Source organism: Rattus norvegicus, chromosome 1 (genome assembly GCF_036323735.1).
Source record: "Rattus norvegicus strain BN/NHsdMcwi chromosome 1, GRCr8, whole genome shotgun sequence".
NCBI classification, from domain to species: Eukaryota; Metazoa; Chordata; class Mammalia; order Rodentia; family Muridae; genus Rattus; species Rattus norvegicus.
Genome location: NC_086019.1, coordinates 164,075,102 through 164,100,160, shown reverse-complemented (window position 1 = coordinate 164,100,160; position 25,059 = coordinate 164,075,102). Strand labels below are relative to the sequence as shown.

The 25,059-nt window shown below is 44.4% G+C and overlaps 2 protein-coding genes across 6 annotated transcripts in view; one reads left to right on the top strand and one right to left on the bottom strand.

The window, feature by feature from the left end:
• Ppme1 (protein phosphatase methylesterase 1) overlaps positions 1 to 19,919 on the top strand; it is a 47,020-nt gene extending 27,101 nt beyond the window's left edge. For both annotated transcript variants that reach the window (XM_063267176.1, NM_001191838.1), the window contains exons 6-14: positions 746 to 900; positions 3,265 to 3,355; positions 4,886 to 4,951; positions 8,203 to 8,326; positions 11,270 to 11,399; positions 12,861 to 12,905; positions 14,892 to 14,956; positions 17,600 to 17,667; positions 18,771 to 19,919. In XM_063267176.1, the coding sequence (XP_063123246.1) occupies positions 746 to 900; positions 3,265 to 3,355; positions 4,886 to 4,951; positions 8,203 to 8,326; positions 11,270 to 11,399; positions 12,861 to 12,905; positions 14,892 to 14,956; positions 17,600 to 17,667; positions 18,771 to 18,789 (763 nt within the window). In that variant the 3' untranslated portion in view covers positions 18,790 to 19,919. The remainder of the gene's footprint in view (positions 1 to 745; positions 901 to 3,264; positions 3,356 to 4,885; positions 4,952 to 8,202; positions 8,327 to 11,269; positions 11,400 to 12,860; positions 12,906 to 14,891; positions 14,957 to 17,599; positions 17,668 to 18,770) is intronic.
• Positions 19,920 to 24,238: 4,319 nt separating this feature from the next.
• The window catches only part of P4ha3 (prolyl 4-hydroxylase subunit alpha 3), a 35,071-nt gene continuing 34,250 nt past the window's right edge, over positions 24,239 to 25,059 (bottom strand). For 3 of the 4 annotated variants that reach the window (XM_063267171.1, XM_039082480.2, XM_063267165.1), the window contains one exon: positions 24,239 to 24,909. In XM_063267171.1, the coding sequence (XP_063123241.1) occupies positions 24,727 to 24,909 (183 nt within the window). In that variant the 3' untranslated portion in view covers positions 24,239 to 24,726. 4 annotated transcript variants of the gene reach the window in all.

Sequence of the window (25,059 nt, the reverse complement as noted above, 5' to 3'; positions counted from 1 at the left end):
ATAACACTTTGTCTTTCACAGGGTGTCTTGGCTTTAGAAGCAACACCACCATGAAGGAAACTTGAATTTTTTTTCTTTTTTTTTTTTTTTTACTTTTTAATTCTCTTTTCAGCTGAGTCTTTTCATTTGAATAATACTCTACCTTCTGGATAACAGTTTTACATTCACTTCTTTCTCATTTCTCAAAGTAACTCCTGCAAATTAGCCTTTAACTTCCACATGTGCCATGCCATTCATATGCGCACGCACGCGTACACACACACACACACACACACACACACACACACACAAACTGTAAAACAAATATATATTATGTAACAGAAAAAGCTCATAGTGAGGGTGATTGTCATCCTGCTACCCCAAACCTTATTGCATTACTCATGGAAAAACAGAGGCTTAAATTATTTCTCCAGAATGCCAAGCTTAGGTTAAACATACAATTGTATATTTATATGATTGGACTAAATTTGTAGGATGATAAAAGCATGATTCAAAGAAAGATCAGAAATTTGGGGTTCTTAATCCTTATCTGGCCATTTATTTGGAGAACTGATATCTGAAGTATGTGACTCTCTTCAGAGATTCTAGGGAGCATGCAGCAGGCTCACACAGGTGTTTGTAGAGTGGCCCTTTAAGTCTTTAACATTTCCCACAACTACTAGTTACAGTCCAGGAGAAGGACCTGAGAAAGAAAGCTGTTTTGGGTGTGTTCTTCCAGCACTCTCAGATCTCTCCCTCTTTACAGAGATGTTGGTAATGTGGTGGAAGCCATGTATGGCGACCTCCCTCCTCCCGTCATGCTGATTGGGCACAGCATGGGCGGTGCCATTGCAGTACACACAGCAGCAGCTAACCTGGTGCCAAGCCTTTTGGGTCTTTGTATGATTGATGTTGTGGAAGGTAAGTTTTCATAGTATTGACCAAACCAGTTCAGTAACTTGTAGGAGACCTCCCCCATACATTATTACCTTGTCCTTAATTTATTCTCAATTTCACTCATCTTGAAGTATGCCCCTATGTCTTTGTATCTTTATAAAGTCATTTTTCATGTTACCAGAAACTGTTCAACAACACCATTTTATGGCTGAATAATATTTCTAATTGTGTGTGTGTGTGTGTGTGTGTGTGTGTGTGTGTGTGTCTTAGTTTTATTTAACCATTTAAAAAGAAACTACTTTTTATTTTCTGACTTACCCTGAGAATCTCACTGCTGCTTGTGTAGGGTAGCTATATTTATTGATGTATGACAAACAAGGAGTGAATACCAGTAGTCAAGAATTACTTAGAGCCATATTGGAAATTGGCTTGTGTTAATTTTTGCAATGTTATTAAATTGCATCTTTAATTTTACCCAAGTATCACTGAATTTTGCTGTTACCAGGAACAAATATATAGAGTTGACTCAGTGTGATAGTTTCTGCCACTGTGACAAAATATCTCAGATAAGCAATTTAGAGGAGGAAAGGTTTTGGCCCCCAGTGTCAAAGGTTTTGATCCTTGGTTAGTGGGTCCATTGCTTTTAGGATGTGGAGAGTCAGCATATCATACAGAGGGAGGGAGACTGGGAGCAAACACGCACTCAACAATGGATTAATCTGTCAATGAAGTTAGTATCTTCATTATTCAACCACCTCTCAATAGTGTGAACAGCTGGTGACCAAGCCATACATACATGAACCTTTTGGGGAGGAGTCTTCCTGTGTAAATGATGGCATTCCATCATTGTGAATGGGAAGAGTAATATGAGTATTGATCACATGATGATGCAGGCATAGATAAAGGTGTGTAGGATTCCAATAGCAGAGGAAATAATCCGAAAAATTAACTACTGGAATTCCACAATGGCCTTCAGAACAGGAAAGGATCTCTGAAAGCTAGATCATAATGGAGATTAATATCCAATATATAAATATATATTAATATCCAGTATATAAAAACATACACTGTATATATAAATACAGAATATAGACATATATGCTGGATATTAATATACATATACACACATATCTTTTGTGTATATGTAAAATTCCAACACCATAAGGTGATATCTAGTCAGTGAAGGGGCTAAAAAAAATTTAGTTCTCAAAAGAAGAAAAATAAATTGCCAATAAAGAATTGAAAAAGCATTTCATATCCTTAGCCATCTTGAAGATGTAAATTAAAACTGTTTTGAGATTGCACATACCCCAGTCAGGACTCCTGTCGTAAATAACAAATGATTCCATGGTGTTAAGGATATGAGGAAAGAGGTCATTGCTGACTGGAATGTAGCCACACTGGAAATCAGTATGGAGAGTCCCCAAAAATTGGAACTACCATATGACCCAACTGGATCTATCTTGATCAAAGTCAGAATACCAGAGACACATGCATTATATAGCTTCTGTGTTCTCAATAGTCAGGAAATGTCTAGTGCAGATGCAATAGATAAGGAGAATGTGATGCACACGTGCAAAGACTGTTTATGTAACCATACAGAAAAAGGGAAATCATGGCATTCACAGGACAATAGATGAAACTATAGATCAATGTGTCTTAGAGATTTACTGCTGTGAGCAGACACCATGATCTCACAGCTCTTATAAAGGATAACATTTAATTGGGGCTGGCTTACAGTTCAGAGGTTTAGCCCATTATCATCGTGGTGGGAAGCATGGCAGCACTCAAGCAGACATACACGGTGCTGGAGAAGCAGCTGAGAGTTTTATATCTCGATCTGCAGACAGTCAGGAGAAGACTCTCTCTTCTGTAATGGACAGAGCTTGAGCATTAGGAGCCCTCAAAATGACACACTTCCTCCAACAAGGAGAAACCTCAGAGAAATACCATGTTTTTATAACACGTTCCACAAAAATCTCATGTGGAAAGTAAATTTAAAATTGTGTGTGTGTGTGTGTGTGTGTGTGAGAGAGAGAGAGAGAGAGAGAGAGAGAGAGAGAGAGAGAGAGAGAGAGAGAGAGCTATAAAAGAGACCATCATGAGAGGAGGACAATGTCTTAAGAGGGTGAGAGAGGTAATAGTATATATGATAGGAGAGCAAAAGAGGGGACTTAACTGGGGGGAGAAAGAGCCAGCTGGAGTAGGGTGTGAAGGGCGTACTCAGGTACTCAGGGAGGGAGCGTGAGTGCTCAGTAAAAAAGTATGACAGAAGTGATGTAGTCATTATTTTGTGTATTGACCTAAAAAGGGAAAATAAGTATTTAGTACAATTTGCAAAGCCAGAAAACAAAAAGTTTATTGGTGTGTTTAATATTTTTGTTTCAGGTACAGCCATGGATGCCCTTAATAGCATGCAGAATTTCTTACGGGGTCGGCCCAAAACCTTCAAGTCTCTGGAGAATGCTATTGAATGGAGGTAACCCACAAATCTAAGTCTTAATTGTGAATGTTAGGTTATAACCTGCCCCACCCTCTCTTTTCCTTCCTTCCTTCCTTCCTCCCTCCCTTCCTTCTTTCCTTTCTCTATTTTTTTTAGTCAGCTCAGGTACTAAGATAAACAGGTGAGTTTCCCTTTCTGTGATAGTGTATAAGGAAATATTTTAAAGCGGAGTATTTTTTAAATGTTTTGTAATTGCCACAGTCATCTGTAAAGTGTGCCTTTCTAGTACATCATCTCCTAGGATAGTAGTAATTCCAGGCCGCCTGCTGTCCAGCTGGGTTTGTCCTGAAGGTGAGGACTTAGACCAGGTAGTCTGCAAGGCCACTTTCCCCTCTGAAGCTCCATGGTTCTTCACTCACTTTCTGTGTGTCACATACAGTGATAAAGAAATGGCAGGTGGGGTTTCTGTTCTGGAATGAACAGGGCAGGTGGAGATTCTTCTCTCTAGAATTATTTGGGTTTGTGATAACCAAAAACTTTGAGTAAATAGTTTTTATAAAAATTGTTGATAGAATTGCTCATGGTTTCCATTAAAGGCTGTCAGTCATGAATATATTCATTAGTCCAATTGATAATTTTATAAGTCTGTATGAAATTTACTTCATGCTGAAGGATGGCAGTTCAAATATGAATGGAACACTGCCGCTCTCTGCAGAAGACAAGTCTTAGGATGAAAAAGCTCTGTGCTCGCTGAACCATTTCATTAGCCTCAAATTGACTTTATAGCAAGCCACCATTTTTTTTAAGATTTACGTTTTCATTTATGTGTATATGTATACCACACAGATACACAATTGCCAATAAAAGATTGTGTGGGTACCCACAGAGGCCAGAAGAGGGGATCAGAGCCCATGGCGGTGGAGTTAAACATGGTTACGAGCCACCTGACATGGATGCCAGGACCATGGGTGCTTTGTCCCTTAGAAGAGCAGCAACCACTAATCTCTGAGCCATCCAACCAGCTCAGCAAACTCTTTCTGGGATCTTAGTCCATTTCTGAAGGAAGAGCCTAACCTGATCACGTCTTAAAGGTCCCACCTCAGGACAGCACCAGAAGGGAAGAGTAATTTTGTAGATTCTGTAGGATATAACAAAAGACAACCACCCCTCTACCTGACTATTACCACTGTTAAGTAAAGACCTACATTTGAGGGTGCCGTGTGCCAGTCTGCATGAGAAGCACAGAAGGAAGAGGACACACAGACAACACTGATACAATAGGGCAAGGGCAAGCAAGAAGATTCTGAGAGACTTAAGTGCTAGGAACAGAGTGGAGAGCATGGGGACTGCGACAGGGCAGGGCTGGCAAGCAGATGACAGCTTCCAGGACCTGTGTATTGCTCTAGTTGGAATGAGTACCCAAAGCTCATTTCCTAGGAATTGGATTCTCACTGCAACAGTACCTTTTTGTTATATCATACATAATCTACAAAATTACTCTTTCCTTCTGGTGTTGTACTGAGATGAATGCAGAGTAACCTCTCCTTAATTATTTTTCTTTCCTAGTGTGAAGAGTGGCCAGATTCGAAATCTAGAATCTGCCCGTGTATCCATGGTCGGCCAAGTCAAACAGTAGGTCTTTTACCTCTTTATCCGGTTAGAGAGTGAAAGAGAGCAGAGAATTAGATTGCTCCTTTGTTTCTACACTCACTCTGCCACACTGGTAAATGCCTTCATTCTTTTAGATAAAAGTCCAGATGAATTTTGCTAGGCTAGCCATTTTTATTTTGTTTTTATAAATCCTAAAGCCTGATAGTGTCCAGTGCATAAACATTTAAACTAAGTATCTACTCCAGTGTTCCTGTGATAGCAGCTCTGGTGTCACTGAGCCAAACCCAGTAGCTGGGAAATTCAAGTAGAAAATTCTGGCAGAACCAGAGTAAAAACTAAATTCAAAGGCTGAGCTAAAGTTACCTAACCTAATTGATCTTTCTTAATGGAGTTACATGAGTCCTTTGTATAACCACAAATAAATACTAATTGAGAAACCCTCATCCCCTAGAGCTGGCAGGAGAGCAAGAGTTAGATGAAAATCCTAGTGGCATCGTGGAGTGCTATGACGGGAACTATCAGCAGATTCAGTCTGCAGTTTTGTTTGTAAGATCCTGAATTTCTGAGAAACTACATCTTAGTGTAATTCAAGGAACCCTGGGGTGGTCAGTGCTCAATTTTTAGTGCTTTAGCTAGTGGCAAGTCTTGTTTGGTCTGTATGCCTGCTTACTTCCCCTAGGCATAAATGTCTTGAAGCAAACTCTACCCAAATCTGATTACTTCTGTGAGAATTCATTATGTTTTGGAAGAAAAGATTAAACATAAGAATAATGACATTATCATACCTACAAACCAGAGTCTTAATAACATTAATTAATATAAGCAGTAATATTTCTGATTGTCTCAAATCTTAGTGAATTTTTGATTTACAGATAATAGTTGTGTGTGTGCATATGCATATGGGTATAGTATAATAAATACTTCAGTATCATGTCTATTTTATCATGATTAATTCAGGATAATTAGCCTATCTATCACCTTGAATGTTTGTTTCATGGTAAAAATCACTCAAAAATCTTCTTTTCTGGCCTTTTTGAAATATGTTCAACCTTATTGTTAGCTTTAGTTTCCTTGCTGTTTAGTTCATAAGTTCAAAGTGAAAATCAAAATTAGGTATACATAGATATAAGAACAGTCTTCGGATGTGCCTCTTAGTGTCTTCACCTGCAGGCTCCGCTTTCCCTCTCTCCTCTCCTCTGTCCCATTGCCATGTAGAATTTCCCACTGTCTAGATTTGTCAAGAAAATCCTTCTACTGTAATATTGTCTTACGGCTGAAGAAATGGGAATTGAGAAGAGTAAATGTCTTTTGGGAGACCACACAGCTAGTAGAGATTGACCTGAGATCTAGACTGCAGTGTGTTGACTTCAAGGGCTATGGTGCACACTGTATGCTTACAGAAGGTAACCCCAGTAATATCGGGGAGAGAATGTGAAAGTTTGGTGCAGATATGTATGAGATTGCCCACTTTCAACGACTGATGTTTTGAAGTCTGATGCATGTGATGGTGGTAGAGCATTTTGTGTATAGGTTCTATGCAGAAGTTCAGTGGTTTTAAATTTAATTTCAAGTCATTTTTCTCTTCACAAAATACTTAGTTGTTGTGGTGGGAGAGACATGTCCATCCTACAGTGCAGATATGGAAGTCACAGGGCAACTTCGGATAGTTTCCTCCTTCTGCCTTTATGTGGGTTTCGGGGATGGGCTGCAGGTTGCCAGGCATCTAAGCACTTCCATGTTGCCCTCTGTCTGACTTGTGTGAATGTGTAAATGGCTGCTGTGTGCCCTACAGCCTGGTCACCCTTTTAATGGCGTAACACTGCCTTGATCGTTCTTATCCCTGGGCTCTGGATTTTGAAGGACACAATGTTTTGTTATGATTTTTAAAATACATTTGTTCTGAATACTTAATGTGAAACTTGGCATCTCAAGCTTAATAGGCCTGTTAGCCTATGATTAACATTGTAGACACACCTTACCGTGTTTTAGTATGAAAAAAGGAGAAGTTGCTGCTCATAAAAATCTGTCACTCTCCCTTCAATTTACAAAACTTATTTTAAAAATATGTTTAAACAGTGTATCTTGATCATGTTTTTCTCCTCCCTGACTCCTCCCAGATTTTCCCTCTCTCTCTCTACCTACCCAACTATGTTCTTTGTCTCTCTCAAAAAGGAAGAACAAAAAAACCCTAAAACTAAAACAGACTAAAGTTGAGGACAAAAAATACCAAAGAAAACAACAAGTGCACAAAAAAATGGAGTCCATTTACTCTAGGCCTTAGGGAAAACCTACTCCTGTTATCTGTTTTTTTTTTTTTTTTTTGTTCTTTTTTTCGGAGCTGGGGACCAAACCCAGGGCCTTGTGCTTCCTAGGTAAGCGCTCTACCACTGAGCTAAATCCCCAGCCCCCTGTTATCTGTTAAGAAGAGAGTGAGAGCTGAGTGAGAGCTGTCCCTTCAGTTTCTCTGCCCATCCCTGCCCTTCTTATCCTCTGTTGTCCCTTGTCACACTCTGTTCTCAAAGGCAAAATAAATAGTCTCTGTCGTGGAGCACAAGCTCTGCCTCACTGCCCTCAGACCTTAGACTCACATTAGCACCTGTCAGAACCTTTCCCATCAACTCTTCTCTAAGAGGAATTGTAGGACCAGGTGCTTATGATTTTTCCATTAATGACATAGTAAAGAGGCCCCATTGTTTGCCTGCTTACTTGTTTAGGTTTGACAGTTTCATACACATACAGAAAAACTGTAGTCACTTACACCCCTGTCCACCCTCTCTCATTCCCTCCTGCTGAAACCCTTCTTCTTGCCAGTGAGTTTCCCTTCTTCTGTCATCCCTTGTTTGTGTAAGGGGCACCATTTCTCAGAAGAAGAAAATGGTGATTGATTGGATTGGGTGTTCAAAACTGCAGGTTCTGCTTGCCATGGTCATTGTAATTGCAATGCAGGACTTTTTACTGTCCTCTTTGGCCATTGTTCTGAACTCTTTAGGACTACTTCAAAGAATTGCTATGACAGTCATTTAAAAGTACCAATAAAACCATTATCATTATCCAGAAGATGGCCACTCCCTTTTATGGGTCCTTATTGGCATAAGAACTGAAAATTAGCTATTTGCATATAGCCACAGGTTGGCCTTGACCTCCCCCAGCCCTAAAACCACACATCTTCTGCCCAGGAATAGTTTTAGCTCTAACTTCTGATTATAAAGGGCCATAAGAGTATCTAATAAGACAATTTGATAAGACATTCATCAAAGTTTTTTTCAATCCAGGTGTGAAGGAATTACAAGTCCAGAAAGTTCCAAATCCATAGTAGAAGGAATCATAGAGGAGGAGGAAGAAGATGAAGAAGGAAGTGAGTCAGTTAACAAGAGGAAAAAGGAAGACGACATGGAAGTGAGTGAGGAAGGCCTCCTCCTCAGAGGATGGGGGGTGGGGGAGCAGGGATAACATTGTTATTTTTGTCCAGTTAGATACATTAGTGGGCAGAGACACCGCGGTAAGAGAGCATTGCCTGGAGGGCACTAATGCAGTACTAATGCAGCAGTTAGAGTGAGAAACTTACTCTGTGTTCCCCTCAGACTTCCTCACCAGGCTCCTCATTTGGTACCTGTATCTTTTGACTGTCCAGCTTTTACTGCCTTCCGAGGCTTGTCTCTTGGAACAAGCTTTCTGACCTCAGTGTCTGTCAGTCCATCTACATTGTAGACTTACAATGATATGTGCAATGTAACACTTCTGAAGTTTCGCATAGGGAGTCCCAATAATGAAGCCACAGATGCTGTGGATGCCTGACTGTCAGTGATGCCTCCTGTTGCCTTGTCATTTAATAGAAATCATTACCCAAGCAAACCAGTTGTGTTAAGTTCATGTCTGTGTAAGTAGGGATTCTGGTGGAGCAGTCTGTTTGAGGCTAATGATGGGTAGTGCTGCTTTGCGAGGTGCATTAGTGACTTCCTAGGGCGTATTGTAAGCACCTCCTTTCTGTCAGGTAATATTGGTGTTACTACACACTCCCTTGCCTTTGGGGGTGCTGCTCTTAGCAAGAAGAATACATATTTTTAAAGGATTTTTTTTTGCTTAATAAGGATCTTTCTGCCATTTTTAAGATCAATGATCAGAATATTTTATACTTCTTTAGAATTTACAAATGTATAAATAATACCTCATGTGTTTGGGCCTCGAAATACCTTGTAAGGTGAAGGGAGATTTTTCTCTCATACTATAATATAGTAGCATCTTAATTCAGAAATTGGATTTGGGAGTCTGAGGCAGAGGAATCAAAAATTCAAGGCCTGCCTGGAGTACATGATAAGTCAGGAGGTTGGGTGCCTTAGTGACACCTATCTTAAAATCTACAAGAAGGAGGAAAACAGAAAGGGCCAGGCATGTAGCTCAGTGGGAGGCACTCACACATGGAGGCCTAGCTCTCCATCTACCTCACCCCAATGAAGAGGTCTCCCTCTTTATTGTATCTGTAAGCAGCCACTTCCTGTTTCTCCTCAGCTCTCCTAGCTGAGATGATCAATCTACTTTCGGTCTGTAGATATGCTTAATCTGAACAGTACATATAAAAGGGACTATGGAATGTGTGGTCCTTTGTGACTGGCTTCTTTACTGTAGGTCAGGCTTTTCAGGGTTCATCCATGTGGCTGCATGTGTCATGCATCAGTGTTTGCCTTATTTGTATGTCTGAAAAATATTCTGTGGTATTGATATGTCACATTTTTAATATGTCCCTCAAATGATGAATATATAGATTTTTCTATAGAATTTTTCCCACTATGGAGAGCTAAGAGAATGAGGCTTCTGGTTTCTCCATATAGTTCCCATAGTGCTGTCTGTCTCTGAGTGCAGCCATCTCCTGTTTCCATGTTGCCTGCTGCTGTTGGGCATCTTTCCACTCTTACTGCCTAGCTGTGCCTGCATTCTCTGCATGGCTGCATTTGTTATCTCAGCACTGTAAAAGAGGCCTTGTATCCCCCACCAATACTTTTAATACTCTTAACAGAGGTCATTTGACTGTGTATCTCAGTGTCCATTTCTGGGACCTCCGTTTCCTTTGTCTGTCTTTAATGACACTATAAACTTTGTTGGTTTTGTGGTTCAGAAGGCCTCAGCACGCTCAACCTGTGCCTCTGAACTGTATATCTCTAAGTCCCAAACTCTCAATTACTACAGATTGTACTGTTTTGAAGTCAAGAATGAGTTCTCCAGATTTCTAACACTTTTGCAAAGTTGGTTGGCTATTCAGAATTGTATGTAGTCTTAGACAACTTTAAGATCATTGAAATATCATCCAAAAATACCACTTAGACTTGATTCCACTGACTGGCTCACTTTGGGTGCTGTGGACATCTTAGTCACCCACTGATCTTGAGCAGACAGTGTCATCTTGTCCACATCTAGATCTCCTGTTGCAGTTGGTGCTTCGTCCTGCCATTGCTTCAGTTGTATCTGACCTAGTTCTATGATGCAGGCAAGTAGGGGACTCAGTAGGTCACCTAAAGGTTTTTTGTTTGGTTGGCTTTATTTTCTCAAGACTGGGTTACTCTGTGTAGCCCTGGCTGTCCTGGAACTTGCTTTGTAGACCAAGCTAGCCTTGAACTCTGATCTGCCTGCATCTGCCTCACAAGTGCTGGGATTAAAGGCATGCTCTATCACAGCCCAGCTAGTTCACCTAATATTTGATAGCATACTGTGTGCCATTCACCACCCAGTTGTCAGATGTATTTGTCACGTCACCTTATTAGAACGACTGTCCCTGGTCATCATCATCAACCTGAAAATGAGAAAACAGCACTGTACTCACAAATGAGCTTGTTCTCTCCCAGACGTCTACCACGTTTCTCTGGTAGTCATCCTAACTTGAAGGACAGTCTCTGCTTTTTCTTTCACTTAGGTTGGTGGGGGGGAGGGGAGGGGTGGTGGCAGGGGTTCTTTTGTTTTATTTCACTATGTTCTTTGTGTGAATCTTTTGCTAATCTTTATACTCACTGAAAGGAAAGTTGTACCTTGGCTCAATAGTTATTTGCTTCCTAAATTTACCTAAAGTTACCAGTAGTTATGGTGAACCTTGTTTGTAGCACTGGCCATTTGGGAGGTTGAGGCAGGAGGCTTCCGTGAGCCAGAAGAAAGCCAATAGGAATGAAAAAGAAAGGTCCAGATCATCCAGAAGTTACAGCAGCGTGCAGTGCTGCTACAGGGTTAAATGGACACTCACCTATCTGGGCTGTAGTGAACTCGTAACAGTGCTGGCTCACCTTCCTTCCCACAGACCTGGTCTTGGTCCTGCTCCCCGGGCTCAACCTCAGATTCACCTTGCTTTCATCCCTACAGACCAAGAAGGATCATCCATACACCTGGAGAATTGAGCTGGCAAAAACAGAGAAGTACTGGGACGGCTGGTTCCGAGGCTTATCCAATCTCTTTCTTAGCTGTCCTATTCCTAAACTGCTGCTCTTGGCAGGTAAGTGCTGTGTGTGTGTGTGTGTGTGTGTGTGTGTGTGTGTGTGTGTGTGTGTGTGTGTGTGATTGTGAGTGTGTGTGATTGTGAGTGTGTGTGTGATTGTGAGTGTGTGTGAGTGTGTGTGATTGTGAGAGTGTGTGTGTGAGTGTGTATGTGAGAGTGTGTGTGTGATTATGAGTGTGTGTGAGTGTGTTTATGATTGTGAGAGTGTGTGTGTGATTGTGAGTGTGTGTGTGATTGTGAGTGTGTGTGATTGTGAGTGTGTGTGAATGTGTGTGTGATTGTGAGAGTGTGTGTGTGATCGTGTGTGTGTGTGAGAGATTGTGAGTGTGTGTGTGTGACTGGGAGTGTGTGTGTGATTGTGAGTGTGTGTGTGATTGTGAGTGTGTATGTGAGAGTATGTGTGTGATTGTGAGTGTGTGTGTGTGTGTGTGTGTGTGTGTGCCCGCGTGCCCGCGTGCGTGTGTTTGTTTTTCCTTGGATGAAATCAAACATTTGAAATACATTTGAAATACTCAAATAGATTGGGTGGCTTAAAGAAGTGAACCTTATTTTTCTCACAGTCTGGGGCTGAAAGTGTAAGATAAGAGTATGGGTTGGATTAAGTTCTCAGAGCTCTTCCTGATTCACAGACCTTCTGTGCTTCCACATGGCTAAGAGGAAGCAAGACAGTTTTCTGAGGTCTTTTACAAGGACAATAATCTTATTGTGTCAGAGACCCCCACCCTACAACCTCATTTTACCTTTTGTAGACCCCATCTCCAAATATACTGGGGGTTATGGCTTCCCCATGAATTGTGGGAGACAGCCAGTCCATAGAAGTGTGAGTATACTGTCATCTAGATGTGACCTCATCACAACTGTTACTATTAACCAAATGGGCAGTGACTTCTAAAGTGGAGAAACCCCCTTCTAACCAACCCCTATGCAGCCCTAAACCTAATGGGAGTAAACACCCTCCAGTCTGCATGCTGTTGACCTGCCCTGAGGACCTGGTGGAACCTAACTCCTAGAGCACTCTGAACGCTGAATCTAGACAGAAAATGTTGTTTTTGTCTAAACATCTGTGAGTGAGCATGAGCAGGGCTGCACAGACAGCTCAGTGGTTAGGAACATTCATTACTCTCTAGAACCTGAATCCAGTTCCCACTTCTCATACGGTGCCTCACAACCGTCTGTAATTCCAGGTCTAACATCCTTCTGACCTCTACATGTGCCAAGTGCATATGTGAAATATGCAGAAATAAAATAAATAAATCTTAAAAAATGAACATGATTACCCAGAAATCTCAACCTGAAAATTTTCATCTGTTAGGAATATGGAGTCAGAGAATTGTATCTGTCTGATTGAGAGTGCAGTGGTCTTTACAGTTCTGAGGCCGTGTTTACTCCGTACTGAGAAGCCCGTTTCACAAGGCCTTTTCTAGGGAGTTACTCACAGATTCTCCTGTTTTGTTCTAGGTGTTGATAGATTGGATAAAGATCTGACCATAGGCCAGATGCAGGGTAAGTCATCCAGGAATTGTGCCCATGGATCCTCTTCTGAGGGCAAGGAAATGTGGGCAATCTTAGGAAAATCGATTGTAGATGGTGACGCACAGTGGAGAGAGCATGAGCAGTGAGCCAGCTCTATTGGACGGCCTCCTCTCCAGCCCGGGAGGGGGTGTGGTCGGGTATCTTCCCTTCCCTTTTGTTTTGTTTGAGGGCTGGTGCTGTTGTTCTGTTTTGTCCCCACCCCACCCTGGACAGGTTTTCTCTCTGTTGCCTTGGCTAACCTAGAACTCCCTTTGTAGACCCCGCTGACCTCAGACCGCCTCTGCCTCCCAAGGTTATCTTCCCTTTTTTGAAGTGACTGACTGTCTTCCCCTAACTAGAGATGGGAGCTATTATATTATCTGTAACCACGATGGAAAGGTTAAGATGAAGTGGTCCATCTGGAAACTATTAAGTCTATAGAAGTGCCTAACACTGGGATGGGAACAGAAAGAGTTTTCTCAGCGTTTTTTTTTAAATGTTGAGAGTTTAAGAAAGAAAAAACATAGGTACCAAAGGGAATAAAGTCTGTTAGAAGACATCATGGTGAGGAGGGAGAAGAGAGCCTCAGAGTGGTGGTGAGTTTTAGATGCTGCTTCCCAGTAATCAGTCAGCTGGAACATTGTTCACGTGTAAAACATGAACATTGATGCAGCCTCAGAGGGGTGACGAGGTGTGGTGGGCATGAGTGTCACACACAAGTGCAGAGAGGAGGGCCATGCAGCTGTGGATGCTGCAGGACCCATTCTTTGCTCTGTGTTAGAATCATATGAGTTAATAATATGACAGATCTGAAGGAGAGGCAGCCATATGCAGGAGGAGGGCCATTAATAGGCTTAATAAATGGTATGGACTCAGTCCCTTCACTAATCTCACAGCCTTGGGCAGGGCATTGCCCTAATCAGAACTAGGTTCCTTACCCATGTGATTGTAGAGTTGGTTTTAACAGTGGATAGAATAGTACACTGAAGACATGAGCTACTGTTGCAGGAGAGAACCACTGCTGTGCCTGCATTGGTGCCCCAAAGACTGTTCCAGCTCTCTTGCATTTAAATGGGAAAACTGGGTTCAGAGAGTAAGATGGCCCCTCACACTTCCTCACCAGTCGTTAGCATTTAACTGCAGTGCTTGGCTGCCAGGCACACCCCTGCTGCTCCTGCAGCAACTCAGCTCAGCTCTGCTCACTCTGACACCAGACCCTTGGACCAACACACACCAGCAGAGCTACATTGCCCAGCTGTTCACTCTTAATTCTGTCCTATTAGGGTTCGGATTGTAGCTCACTGGTAGTTTTGAGTACCATGCTTGGGCCCTAGTTTTAATCCCAAATAGCCTCGCCCCCCAAATTACTGTAAGTTGTAAGCTTGCAGTGTTCTGTAAGACAGTGTGAGGAAGTACATCTTACAGAGCCTGGCCCATTGTTAAATAGTCATCTGCTGTCTTTTGTAATCATCCACTTCAGTATTCTTAACATAACTTGCAGAGTTCCGCATGTGGCCCCTGCTTTTCCAGTACAGCTCCATTGCTGCCACTCACATCAGCATGGTGCTAGGCCATCATTTCCATGGGTAACTGCCATTTTAAGCCATCTCTCCCTGGAGTGGGCTATTCTGTGTTTGTGCAGAAGCCTGCCTGGATGCCTGCTGGCTCATCAAGACCTTTACTACATTTTTACAGTCGATGTGACCATTTTCACACTTGGGACCACATCGACGATAGTGTTGTGTTTTACTCTCCCACTGGACTGAATCCTGTGAGCACAGGGGCTGAGTTTTCTGCCCAAAGTGAATTTACACCAAGAGGCAAAAGTGAACCATGAAAGGAGAGGAACAGGGTCTAGTTACACTCGTCAGACTGTCCTGGAGATGGTCCTCCTGGGCTGCCCAGTGACCTGTGAGGAACAGAGATGAGGAGGGAGGGCTTTTTGTCCCTGAGGTTGCCTGCTTGTTTCCTCTCCAGGGAAGTTCCAGATGCAGGTCTTACCCCAGTGTGGCCATGCAGTCCATGAGGATGCCCCTGACAAGGTAAGTCTGGGGCCTGGTGACTTGAGAGGACAACTGGGAGGAATGTGGGTTCCACAGAAAGTAGGATAAGCCTGCCATGGGGTTTATCTGCAATCTGCCAGCTCCCCAAGCTCCTTCCCAGTCAGTGCCTGTGGTCTTGACTTTGTCTGTGCTGAAGAGCTGCTGGCCCACTCTGTTTGATCCCAGAGCCCTGTGGCTACCACTAAAGCCAAACTGCACCCTAAATCCATTTGTACTCAGAGATTAATAGTGCTTGTAAGAAAAAGGTGCTCATAACCTTTCCAGAAGTAAACCGTTGCTGAAGCCCAGCTCCCACACCACAAGGAAAACCGAGGAGAGCCACGTGTGCAGTTGGTGATTGTGGCCTCTGCTGACTGCAGCAGGAAATATACCATCAGTGGTAGTGTGGGCAGGAGCAAAGCTTAATTATCTGGAACCAGTACTTTCTGTGACCAGTAAGAAACTAAACTCTTTGGGGGCTGTGAGAAAGAAACAGAAGACTCTGTACACAGAAACTTAGTGGATGAAGCAAAGCAGGCTCCAATAAGCAAGTTTCAACAACTTCATACATACGTACATACATATATACATACATACATACATACCACCTTACATATATACACATGCACACCTAGTGGAAAAAGGAAAGCTCCAGCGAAGCTCTAACCATTTTACATACATACACACACACACACACACACACACACACACACACACACACACACACACACATGTACATGCATATACACACACACAGAGTTGGTGGGTAGAGAAAAGCTTCAGAGTGCAAGCTCTAACAACTTTACTTTTTCTCTTAGCCTTTTTCTACCCCTAAGTCAAAGTTCTCTGTGTAAAAAGAAAAACTAACCTTATTCAAAAGCAGATAAAATTGCTACACAAGTATCAGGCTGCGTGTCTGCCTTGCTGCTGGGATGCCAGGAGTGCTAGCACACTGCGCAGGGGTAGCAGAATACAGTCCATAATGGGTGTGGGTCCTCAGTCCATGTTCCTCTGGGTGGGAAACAGTGGTAACTGGGCAATTTCTGTGGTTCCAAATCTCCTGTGGACCTGAGAGTTGAGGACAGGGGTTCTCAGTCTACACTTCTCCTCAAGACATCCACTCAACAGGCAGGAAGGGGAATGTAGAGCCTAGGACAAGGGTAGAACCCAGTTTGGTTCCAAGTGAGTGCTGAGAATACAGATGGGCTGGGAGAGAGATTAAAGCTCTGCTCTTCATGACGAAGGCCCCACAAGGTGATCCTTGATGAAGGAGAGGGTCCTTGGTTGTCCAAACTGCTTTATTTGATGGTGGATGTGAATGTGTACATTGAACACAAGGTGAACCAGGGATTAAATACCTTTTGTGGAAAGGAATGCCCCAGGAAGGGAAGCTCATTGGCTGAATACTCAGGGACTCTCTAGATACCTCATTAGCATGGAGAGCTCCAGGTTTTTGCTCATTGCTATGGTCTTCTCAGGGTGGTGTCATGGCTACATGTTCCAGAGTAGGTAGAGTTTGGAAGGAACTGGCCCCACGCCCAGTGTACTCGATTCTGAGTGTCCCGGGGTCTGGACTCCATCAGCTTTACTAGTTCACTTGCCCCGCATGTCCGGGAGTTACAGTAGGATTGCTGATTACATGTTTTCCAATTCAAACTGATATCTAACTAAACACTTTTATCTTTTATTCTACAAGGTCATTATAAGTTCAAAGCAATAGTTTTTTTATGTCATAGGTTAACAAAGTATTTTTTTACCACAAAACAGGTCATCTACCCACTCCTTGTTCATGACCTTACTTATCACGGTGTACACTGAGACCAGCGGCCTCATTCCTGGACCTAACCTAGAATGGATATCTTCCTTGATTGTTAATTTATTCCAAGCCTATTTTTCATCCTCCTGCAATTTATAATTATAATCCCTGCTTGTGGTGTATGAAAGCTCGCTGCGGTCCCTTTCTGAACTGTGCAACCTTTACTGCTTTGCAGGAGGAGGCACACTCTAATTTTTATTTTAACTCTAAACTTCCTGTCAACTATCTTAACTTCTTGAAATTATTTGAGTCAAATCAGGAATTCTATAAAATCATTACCAGGAGTTATAAAGTTATCAATTCATGTAAAAAGTATAATTTCATTTTCATGTTGATCTGCATGTAATTTGCCCAGTAGGGTGGGCTAGTACCTAGGAATCAACCATAACAGACTATAAGCAGAAAGTGTCTTTCTTTGCCCACTAACACCATGTCAGAACAGTGAGGAATACAGCCATGACACACATGAGAAGGCACAGCAGCAGCAAGAAGCAATCCTGGGACGACGCTCCTGGGGCTGTGCCTCTCCAGGATATACCATTCACAGCCATGCAAAGTGGTGGGCTGTCTCCAGAAAGCTCATTTGCCCTCCACAACTCCTCCTGCATACAGTCCACCAGAAGGTCCTCGTTCCTCTACATTCTGGAGCCATCCCTTACAAGGAGTCCCTGTTCCAGGTTCTTTGCTCTTAGGCCACCCACAGTAGTACAGTACTCATGAGGACACCAGTGAGCCTTCCACAGAGCTTCCAGCAGAAGCCCACAGGCTTCTAATGCTGGGCCCTAGCACCTACCTTCACAGGGACAGAAATGCCTCTTCTTTTCCAGGTAGCTGAAGCTGTTGCCACTTTCCTGATCCGACACAGGTTTGCAGAGCCCATCGGAGGATTCCAGTGGTGAGTGTGCACAAGTGTATGAGTGTAGCCAGCTGGCCCGCCTCAAGACTCAAGACTCTTGGGAGGTTGGGTTGGGGAGGAGCGGTGTGAATATTTCTGCCTTAGTCCTGCCTGTTCTAGGTCACCAAATTGGTGTGTGTTTTCTTGGTTGTATGTGGACTCTGGTCCAGGGGGACTTTGTTGAGCTGTGATTGAGTCATATCTTATCTCCTGCAGTGAGGGATATGCTCTCTGTGGAGGCTGTAATGGGAATCAGACTTTGCCAGAAATGTATGTTCTGCCTCTGGTGAGCAGAGCCGAGGAGGTTGTATCACAGTCTAGATCAGGGATTCTAATCCCCGCAGTGCTGACGTGTGGGGGAGATGATTCTTTGTTGTGGTCACGGGATGACCTATGTGCCATAGCAACACCTTGGCCTCTGTCCACTGTCTTCCAGGAACACCTCCTAAACATAATTCTGCCCACCAGAATTGTGTCCAGATGGAACCATTTGTCCACGGAGGCAGAAGGGACACAATGCTTACCTAGACGGGGAGAGAGCAAGCCCACATCTCAGAAGGCTCCTCATATTAGGGAGACAAGTTGGGCTTTATTTTGAGGAAGGAGATACACACATTAGGTGGTTCTAGCTCATCTCACAAGCTTCTGTTCTGCCCTGGAGGAGGTCCTTGCTTCTCAGCCCATGTGTCACGTAAGGTGTCACTCCTGTTGGCCTCTTCTCAGAGTTTGGTGAGGCTTTAGGGGAAACTTGCCACAGAAAGTTTGAAAAAGAAGTGCCTTTTGCCTTCGACAACTCTGATTGCCAGGTCGTGGGAAATGGCAGTGATAGGAGTAGTGGACATCAGACCTGACAGGGACCTGGTCCAGTGACCAGGAGAGTGACGGTTCTTGCTGACCATCCACAGATTCTAGGAGTCAATAATGAGGACTTAATTTCTCAATAATGTGTTTGGGAGCTTCCAACCATTTGGTGTCTTGGTCATGAACCATCCACTCAGATGGGATATTGAGGGTCATTAGGGAGGGTTCTAGGAGAAAGAAGTAAGCTGGAGAAAAGCCTGTAGTGGTCAGATTTGTAACAGTTCCCTTTCTGCCCCTAACAGTGTGTTTCCTGGCTGTTAGTGACCTGCTGTCTACTCCTCCCTCTACATTGAACTCTGTTGTAAATACATCGTTCCAGAGGCCACTGTGATGCCGCTGTCTCCTCCTCACCATCCCGCCCAGCCATGTGACACCGGCTCCTGTAGAGGGCATCCCCAGACGTACAAACCCTTTCCTGTATACCCATTGAAAGCATTCTTCTCCAGGGCCCTTGTCCAGCAGTGGCCTATGCAGTCTGGGGCCCACAGCTCCTCCTCCCCCTCCTGTGCTCCCTGCCTTGCCTAGGATGAAGCCTCCAGAGCTACTCCCTGGCCCTGTGCCTGGCATCCGGCAGTGTACCCCCAGGCTCAGGGATCTCCATTCCTTGAGGATGTTCTTGGCATGGTTCTGCCCTTCCTCATGGGATGGGCAATGCACACACTGACCCTTATTTTTCCCTTTCAAATAAAACACCAGTCGGGTACCTTTATCCCAGTCTTAACTGTTCCAAGTCTGGAAGATCCAGAGTAATGAGGATTCAGGGAGAGGTAGTGGATAGCAAGTATCCCAAGAAACCAAGCTGTAAGCCAGGTCCAGCCAGTCCAAGCACATGGCTTCCCATCTGGGCGAGCCCACTGTCCCACTCCCACATGTCTGGGCACCTGCCCTGGGCTGAGGCCAGGCTGCTCCAAGGGCCTCATGAGCCCTCATCTGCCACAGAGCAACCCAGGTTAAACACAGCCCATGCACAAAGCCACAGGCTAAATTCTGTGGAATTGTTTTTAAGGATTGAATTTAACATTTTCATAGTTGGTTCCTGGAGGTGTGCCAAGTGCCCGCTTGCCTCTTCTAGACCCACAGCTTCTTGATCCACTTGTGGTTTCCATGTCACTCTGTAGAAACATCATGGACTAGCATCCCCAGTCTTTGCCCTCATCCAGCTGTCCCAGCACAGCACTGGGGCCTCCCTCTGCTGCTCACGGGTAGGGGCAGGGCAGCCTCCTGAAGCCCATCTTTCTGTGACTGTCTTAGGTGACTGTGTAGCCCTCTTCTGTTTTTTCACCCAACAACTTCCTACCCCTGTCCTGCTGCACGGTCCAGAGTCTGGGACCGACTTTGTTCTTTGTTATTTATGATCTTGTTTAAAGAAAATAAATATCCCCCAACCTTTATTCGTCTGAGGAGCTGTCCTTACTTTGCTGATCTGGCTAGGAACAGTTTATTAGTTAGTTGCCACCTGATCGCAGAAGCCCCTTTCTCCATAGTCTGCCACTGTCTGTAGCCACTGGCTAGTAGCCCATGCTCCTGTAAGTACATCATCACCTGTGTTCCTATAAGCCACCCTAATGAAGCTCTAGGACAGATGGATAGACAGTGCTGTGTTACAGAGACAGCCTATCAGTATCTTCCTCAGATCTGACCCTGAAATGGGCGGATGTCTTCACTACAGCCACAGAACCCATTTCTTCAGCTGGCCAAGAGGACATTCTGCCCCTGTGTCTTCCTTTACTCATGGTTTCTATGCCAACACTCAATCAACAACCCAAGTCATCTCCTGAGCTCTAGGTGTATGTGTCCATCTGTCCCACAGGTCTCTCCCAGGGGACCAGAAGCCACTTTATTTTGACCTCCTTGAAAGTTGCTCTTGAGTGCATGGTTGCAGCTCAGTATGAGGTAGGCGCAAGCAGGTAGGTGTCAGTTGTCCAGACCACAACTGGAGTTTCCCTTTCCTCTCAGAGCCACTTTGCTGCCACGCCCTGCCTCTTCTTTACGCCCTTCTTTTCCACCCCAGTTACACCAGCGTGGATCTCACCTCTCACCTAAATTACTGCCTTACCCTTGATGATTTCCTGCTACCGCCCCCTGCCCTGGGGCTTCTGTCTACGAACCTATTTTAAGGCCTTTAGTTTCCTCATCTGCACACTGTAGTAAACACCTGCCCCACTGGCCAGGGAGGACCATATATGATAGAGTAGGTCAGCGACAAAGCTCTGTGACTGGCAAAAGTGGTCCCTGAGCCACACTAGTGCTGGCCTCACCAGGAGTTTTGATGCAGGTTTTGTCCTTACTCCAGTCTTGTTGAGGCAGAAGTGATCTGCATTTTCAGGTGCACCCAGGCTGGAGAAGCTAAAGAGGAGATATTCACACTGACCAGGTAGAGCACCCTGGCAGAGAGAAGGGCCCACCTCTGTGTACTATGGTTTCTGCCACCTGTCTTTCCAGATTGCCTGTCAGCTGCATGCCCTGTTGCCTGCAGAGGGCAGCATGGTCACTGGTTTTTGTTCACCAGGTAAGCATTAATTACCAATTTTGAGCACCATCAAATTTACTTGACATTGAATCCTCAGAAGAACCTATAGGATAGTCGCTGTTCTATTCCTTTTACGGGTATCGAGATATTTATTTTTATGGCTCAGAATTGACAGTGTCAGGCTCAAACTCAACTGGTTTCTACAGCATTCCTCCTCCTAAGGCACACAAAGGGCCCCTGGTAGAAGCCATTTGGGAGTGGGACTGGGCAGCTTTTACACTCCACAAGGTCCCAGTGACAAACCAAAATTTACTTCTACCAAAGTTCTCCCAGGGGAACTATAGTGTTTATTGGGCTAAATTTCAGAGCATGAGTGAGGAGTTACTGACAGGAGTATGACCCTTTGGGTGACCCCAAAGCAACTGGCCTGGATAGTGTTCACTAAACATGGATGATGGTACCAGGTGAGGGTCCAGTGACTTTCTACCTCTTCCCATGGCGGGACATTAGTCAACAAGCCCAGCTGTGAGGATCGTTTACAAGCAAGCAGAGATGAACTGAAGATGGCAGTTGTTTGGCTCAGAGGAACATCAGCCCAGAAGAGCAGGAAGAGGGTCACCAAAGAAATGAGACCTCCGTCCTGGTGGATGGAAGCTGAAAATGAACAAAGTGTTGGTTGAGCTTCGTTGGGGACTACGCATTGGGAATGAGTTGTACGTGGCCATTAAGTGTATACATTCTATCCAATTATAGGTGAGGTGACTGAAGTTCAGAGACAGGGAATGGCTTGCCCACAGCCCCAACTAGGGTGAGCATCCATGCCTTCTAGTTCCAAGTCCAACATCCATTAAAGAAACCAGGCATAAGGGGCTGGGGATTTAGCTCAGTGGTAGAGCGCTTACCTAGGAAGCGCAAGGCCCTGAGTTCGGTCCCCAGCTCCGAAAAAAAGAACCAAAAAAAAAAAAAAAAAAAAAAAGAAACCAGGCATAAGACAATTGTCTTTTCCCCCCTAAAGTAAAGTCACGTTAGAAACTTGTGTAGAAAGGGTCAGTGAACCCCAGACTAAAGTATGTCCATCAATAAGAGACAGCTATAGGCCAAAATAACAGTGAGGTTATCCAAGAGAATCCTAAGGAATTAACCATGTACAAAGCAACAACAACAACAACAACATAGTTTGAGCTGGCTGGTTTTATGTCAGCCTTATACAGTAAGAGTTATCAGAAAGGAGAAGACTCAAGAAAAATGTGTAAGATCTGACTGTAGGACATTTTCTTGATTAGTGATTGATGGGCTTAGCCCATTATGGGTGGTGTCACATGTCCTTTCTATCAGCGTCTGCCTCCAGGTTCCTGCCCTGTTTGAGTTCTTGCCTGGACTTCTTTCAATGATAAACTGATGTGGGAGGGAGTGTAAACTGAATAAACCCTTCCCTCCTCAAGTTGCTTTGGTTGTGATCTATCACAGCAATAGTAACCGTAACTAGTACAAATACACCTTATACCCACACAAAGTACAGAGTTCTCACTCCTCACCACGGAAACTTCTCTGCAACAGAGACCATTACAGAAAACCACAGCCAATCAAAACACAGTCCCAAGGGCTATATCTACAATATAACTCTTGCACAAAAGGGTCCAAGGAACATTGCAGAAGAGGGGACAGAAGGATTGTAAGAGCCAGAGAATCAGGGAGTTTGCTGTGAGATTTGCCTAAGGCTGCACAGCTACATGTCCTGGATCAGGCTTCATCGCCCAGCCCGGCATATACCTGACTACTCAGGGCCACACCTGAGAGATGGGCAGGAATGACTGTACAGAAGACAGGCCTTGTGGTGGTTTGGATGAGAATGACCTCATGTGTTTGAATACTTGGTCCTCATTTGGTGGAACTGTTTGGTAAGGATGAGGAGGTGTGGCCTTGTTGAAGAAGTTGTGTCACTGAGGGTGGGCTTGAGGTTTCAAAAGACTTGTGCCATTCTAAGTTTCTCTGTCTGCCTCACAGTTGAGTCTTAAGATGTGAACCCTCAGCTACTGCTACAGTGTCACGCCTGCCTTCTGACTCCTCGTCATGAAGGTCATGAACTCACCGCTGAAACTATAAGTGCAGAAAAACTTTCTTCTGTAAGTTACCTTAGCCATGGTGTCTTAACACAGCAACAGAACAGGCCTGAAGAAGTCACTCTTGTCACTCAGTGCAGCCTCTTTCTTACTAGGCAAGTGGCCAAGGTTGTCAGAATTGCACGCCACCTGCTAAGCCATCTCACTGGCCCATGGTTTAGAACCATCTGAGTAAGCCGTGCTGAGTGCACCATTGCTATGATTCGCTCAGTCTAAACTAGTAACTAACTCTGAGAAGCCTGAGCTTAGAGAAGACTAGGCGGTCTCACCTAGGCAGCAGCTTTCCTTCAGAGGAGGCAGGGTGCGTAGGTGACGTAGACTTCCTGAATCTTGGCACACTCAGCATCAATACAGGACACATTCAAGGAAGCAGGGCATCAGAACGTCAGAGTCTCCACTGGAAGTGAGAGAGCTCTGGAAGCTGAGCACAGGGAGTTAGGTCAGCAGAGCATTGGAGAAGGAAAGGGGCAGACATGAGGAACAAAGTAACTGCCCACACCCTTCATTGGTGGCTCTTCAGAGCAAAGCACACCCATGTCATGGCAGGGGCAGGGGGACCCAAGCCAAGCAGCCTTAATATCTGCTTGGTGCAAACAGTCAAACACCACCATCTACATTATTGATGCTCATTTGGCCTGCAGGAAGGATTCCTCAGGCTTCTATAAAACCTTTGCTTTTGCCTGCCTATTTCAGACCAGCCCGTGGGGATTCTGAGTCCAGGCAAGAACCCTGGCAAGTATGGAGGTGCATCAAGATGTGACTCTAACAGAGGCATCGATAGAACAGGGCCCAGAAGGACAGCAAGTGGCCAGATTAACGGAGGAATGAAGTTTGCTAGGTCACAGGAGTGTTAGCAGGGAAGTGCGGTGAATCCAACGGAGTTAGAAGGAGGAGGTCAGGGTCCCTCTCTAAAGGATGTTGTGTGGACCGAAGAAAGCTCCTCTGAGGACCTGAAGGGACAGCAGATGGGGAGGCCTCAGAGGTGGGAGACTCTGAGGAACAATGTCAGCAAGTCTAAAACAAGGCGACAAATGGGTAGTGGAGGCTGGGGCCCAGGAACATAAATCAACTTTGGTTTTCTCCCTCAACATCATGAAAGAATATTCACTGTTAAAAGAGGTAAATTTAAAACATTTTAATGACAATTTAAAAAATCACAAAAAAATTGTTTTCCACTTTTAAAAAAAAGTCATCACATGATATATATTCCCACTGGTGATAGGAATGAAGACCTCTGGGTCAGACTCTCCTCCTGGAGCAGGAGTAGAAGTCAACCCATATATTGTTTGCAGAGAGTGCATGCATGCGTGTGTGTGTGTGTGTGTGTGTGTGTGTGTGTGTGTGTGTGTGTGTGCATGTCTGTGTGTGAGGGTCATGTGGGTGTATGGGTGTGTGTATGTGTGTGGTGTGTGTTCAGTGTTAGTGAACTGAATCAGGCATTTGCACATTCTAAACAATCAGTTTCTACACTGAGTTCATTTCTTTCCCTCCCAAGGATATCTGAGCCCTCGAAGCCTCTTAGGCCTCTTTTGTGTTGCCCTCTAAGTCTCACAGCTAGAGTAGAAACAGATGCAAATTAGGGATTGAGAGATGGTTCCTGCTGAAGACCTATTCTAGATCTTCCCTTGCTGGAGGCCTTCCTTCAGGAGGATCTGCTCCCCTCTGCCCTTGGCTTTGACTCCTGGCTGGCTTCGGTGACAAGCTGCCATCTGCCAGTGTTTCAGTCTTCAGGATTGGTGCTGCAGGGTCTTCGGAATTCCTGTCCATACTCGTGTATCCACTTGTTGGCCACTGGAGGAGATCAGGGAGGGAGAGGGGGCTCAGCAGGGAAATGGCCACAGGGCTGTGCACTGGCTCACAGGCATGGGTGCTGAGCCTAAAAGCCTGTGGCTAGTAAATAGAGCATCTGGTTTATTTTAAGATTACATTTTCTATAGTGTG